Source organism: Atta colombica, unplaced genomic scaffold (genome assembly GCF_001594045.1).
Source record: "Atta colombica isolate Treedump-2 unplaced genomic scaffold, Acol1.0 scaffold226, whole genome shotgun sequence".
NCBI classification, from domain to species: domain Eukaryota; kingdom Metazoa; phylum Arthropoda; class Insecta; order Hymenoptera; family Formicidae; genus Atta; species Atta colombica.
In genome coordinates, this window is record NW_017259323.1 from 1,962,511 (window position 1) to 1,966,567 (window position 4,057).

General features: G+C 26.3%; 1 protein-coding gene across 5 annotated transcripts in view; it reads right to left on the bottom strand.

Moving 5' to 3' along the window:
• The window catches only part of LOC108688204 (protein NDRG3), a 33,862-nt gene that overhangs the window by 22,934 nt on the left and 6,871 nt on the right, over positions 1-4,057 (bottom strand). For 3 of the 5 annotated variants that reach the window (XR_001931781.1, XM_018194365.1, XM_018194362.1), the window contains one exon: positions 737-790. The exons of the other annotated variants lie outside the window; for them this stretch is intronic. Coding sequence is in view for 2 of the 3 variants with exons in the window: in XM_018194362.1 (XP_018049851.1) it covers positions 737-790 (54 nt within the window). In the remaining variant the exon portion in view is untranslated. The remainder of the gene's footprint in view (positions 1-736; positions 791-4,057) is intronic. 5 annotated transcript variants of the gene reach the window in all.

Sequence of the window (4,057 nt, forward strand, 5' to 3'; positions counted from 1 at the left end):
TTTAATCAATTGTAAATCTCATATGTATACGATATTTGTGCTGATGACCTTTACAAATTATTACGCAGTTGTACTACTAAAAATTGCGCGAACATAATGCTTTTAATAATACGTGGTCAACGTTGCGCACATTGAGATCAATGTCAATTGTTCATGGCATTTGAAAAACTGACGAATATCCGCAATGACCGTTCCATTGCAATATTGAGTCATCATAATATTTAAAAACATATATTATATATACTTTTAATCTCATTTTTTATCAAATAATCATCAAATGTCAGATTTTGTATGTTTATTTTAGATATTGTAAGAGGTAGATGAATATCTTTAAGTTAGTTTGTTTATTAAAGTCTTTATCATATCTTTTTTCAAAATTATGTTATAATTAAAAAATATTTATCATACTAAATGGTATGTTAATATAATAATGAATCTATACTTTTTATCGCTTCTTCTTTTTGTTTCGTGTTAAATAAGTCAAATTTTGTGCAGTTAGAATAAAACTCAGAATAGATAAATATGATCAAAGTAATATAAAAGTGTCATTTGTACTCTCGTTGCGTCGGCAATGTTAATGTAATCTATCTACTATCCTGTCAACCCTACTACGCAACTATGTATCTACGCATCAGCATAAATTGCAGCTACGATTGCGATACGTATTAAGAGGGATTTGAATAATAATACTAATAACGCGACAGTCTTTCAATTTTTCTCTCTTACCAAAACTTACCCTAATAGAGCAGATTCCTCGGCAGTAGCTGCTGTCGGCATCCTGTTTCTCTCCCTAGAACAAAATGGCGGCGAATAATCACACACGTCTAGCCCTAGCGGCAAGTCACGCCTCTAATTCCATTACAAAACATAAATATTTTACAACATAAGAAAGCTATTGACAATAAGCAAACAACAATATAGTTATATTTGTGGCAATTTACGGGAAGTTGCTTTGATTAGCATTCTATTTTGGTCAAAACCAGCTTCTCTTTGTTCTACAACGGTATAATTTCCGGTATTTAACACACTATCAATTTGAATGTAAAATTACCATTTAAAATTATCATTTTCTACGGGCAATTAAACCGGACCGAACAACTTCATGCTCAAATGCGTATTTGAATAAATAAAAACTTTAAAAGAAGTCGTATAAACTTCAGGTTAAAAGATATCAATTAAATCAAAATTAATAACCACGAATAAATATTAATAGATAATATCTATAATATTTTCTCTCAATATAATATTTCAATATTTCACATTGAATTTTTTAATTAAAATATTTCAATATGTGTGTTATGTATATCTATAAGTTATTGTATTATTTTTTTATTTTTAACATAATACATCTAAGATATTATGTAGTAACTAATATTTTGTATCTTTACATTTAAATTGTTTATAAAAATATTTCATTGAATATATATATAGAAATTAAATTGTTATCCAGATAAATAAAATGAATATAAAAAAATATACATAAAAATACATTTTTTTAAATTATAGTAATATTATACTATAAAATTGTTAAATAACTTAATCGTGTAAGAATTAGACAATTACAATCTAAATATATAAGAATTATTATCAAAGTTAAAATTTGAAGTCAAAATTTTATTGCAAAGATGATAACACCAATTTATAATTATTGGATTTTTAAATTAATTCAAATAATTACAAACTTCCATGATCATTTGACGACAAGAGAAGCCGGTTCCTCAACACACGCGTTTCCGTCGCGCGCTGCGAAGCGATACGGACGGTCACAACTCGAGCGTTGCAAGGACAAAGGAAGACGGCCACTCGCGTGCATGTAACAAAAAGAGTGATAACAACAGTATAACAATAAACCAAGCGATGATGATTACAGTGATGCACTCACGCGTAGATAAAAAGATGCGAGAAGCTGGTGTTGTCGATGTATGCGTGCGAAGCTCAAAGCGTGAAGGAACTGAATGATTTCTTCAGGTGCTAGACGTGACTTACCTTTGGTTTTCTTGGTTTTTACATGAGTTGATTAACAGCATTAATCCGATCCTGAAGTTTGTCCGTACTTACTAATCTACTAATTTAAAAGTGCAAGAACGAGATATCGGTTTGTCCAACTTGTTTACATCAAATAAATATATATATATACTTTAAAATATTTTACAGTGTTTTACAAGTTATTTTAATATTTAATTTTTTTTTTTTTCGTATCGATTCAACTAAGTTCTTCGCGAATATTTCTAAATTTTTAAGCGTTCTTTACTAGAAAATTTTGAGATGTATGAGATGTGCACTGTTTGCATCAATCATTGACTTTAGAAAAGAAAAATTGTATATAATTATAATAGACGTCGCTAAAGCTGCCGGGCAATATATAGCATGCACGCAAAAGTTAGAAGTCCTTCTGTCATATCCCAAATTACATCATAGTTAATTTAGCTTTCAAAGATGTTTAATTTGACAGATGTGCACTGACAATGAGTACCTTTTAGGCATTATCAAAGCAAAAATCAATATTAATAATATTAAAGATAGATTGCAAGCGCTAGTATAGCTACATGACATTGATGAATAGTATTTTCTGCTTTTTTGTGCAAGAATATTTTTTGCGATTATTTTTCGACGCGGTTGATGTTTTTATTGCTAAATTATTTTGTTATAAATTTCTACAGTGCTTTTATAAAAAGTTGTTTATTAAAAACAAATACTTTATTAAATATAATTGCACGAATATCCAAATATCATAGAGGATGTATAAACATATTAAAGAATAAATCTTGAAAAATACATAGGAATAAAAAAATAAAATTATTATAAAGATACATTTTTGAAATATATATTATTTTTATGTGTAAAATTATATCTCAAAAGATTACAATTGTGAAAGTAGAAGTAGGAAATCATCTTGAAGTAAAACTGTAGGTCCTATTTCAGAAAGTTAATGTTTTGGAATAATGGAAATAATATGATCTTATTTTTCAAGTGAGTAACGATTCGAGCAAGCTACATTTTGCACATTTATAGAAGACATATACATTGAAGCCATCGTAAAATTGTAATTTGATATTATTTTTTATTCATAAAATTTTAAAAATCTTTAAGATGTCTTTTATTTTCTTTTAGAATTTTTATACTATATGTCTTACTTTTTATTACGTAGAGTATATATAGTATTTTATAAAATATTATTACTTTTTTTAAAGCATCCATATGTGTTACTCAATAATTTAATTTATATTATATTTTTGATACATCTCTTTTATATTTGGAATCTATTATAACAAAGATGTTTTCAGCTCGTTTGTAGCCATGCAACCAAAGTTATAAAATTCTGTCAATAAAGCTACGATCGATCTTATGAAATTTGTTCACCATAATAGTTAACAATAAAAGCATTATAACTCATGCTTCGATGTCTTCGACCTCGAAATGCTCGTCGCCCACAAACTCTTTAACGACTTCGCACTAACTGTTAAGTTGCTTATTGCATCAATTTTATCTTTGAGCTCAATATTACAGTGTTTATTGTACATTAGCGTGAACTAAATTTCTTTACATTGTTTAAAACAGTTTTTAAACGTATTATATATTTTTTAAAATTATAATAACTTTTCGATAGATATTAGAAATAGATTAATTACAATATAAAAAATGTAACTTTTTAATAAAAATTAACATAATAAATTTTACGCAATTTATAATAGAACAATATTAAATAAAGAATTACTGATAATTATGCTGCATCTTTTTTTAAGTATTTAATGGGAAGTTGCTAATATTTAGTATGTTTTTAGTTCTAAATTTTTATTTTTTATCATTTATAAATAACATCTAATTTGTTTCTTAATATGTAATATAATCCATTAAACGTTATAAAATAATTATTAATTAGTAAATAGTAAAGATTATATTTCATCAAACTAATTGTAAAAGTTAATGATATAATAAAATAGTTCAAGCAAATATATTAAATTCACAAATCAGTTTTTATTTCAAGAAGTGTAGATATATAAAATATTAAAAATTGTACATTTCATTTTTATTTAAAGAATTAGAAGTGCTCAACTTT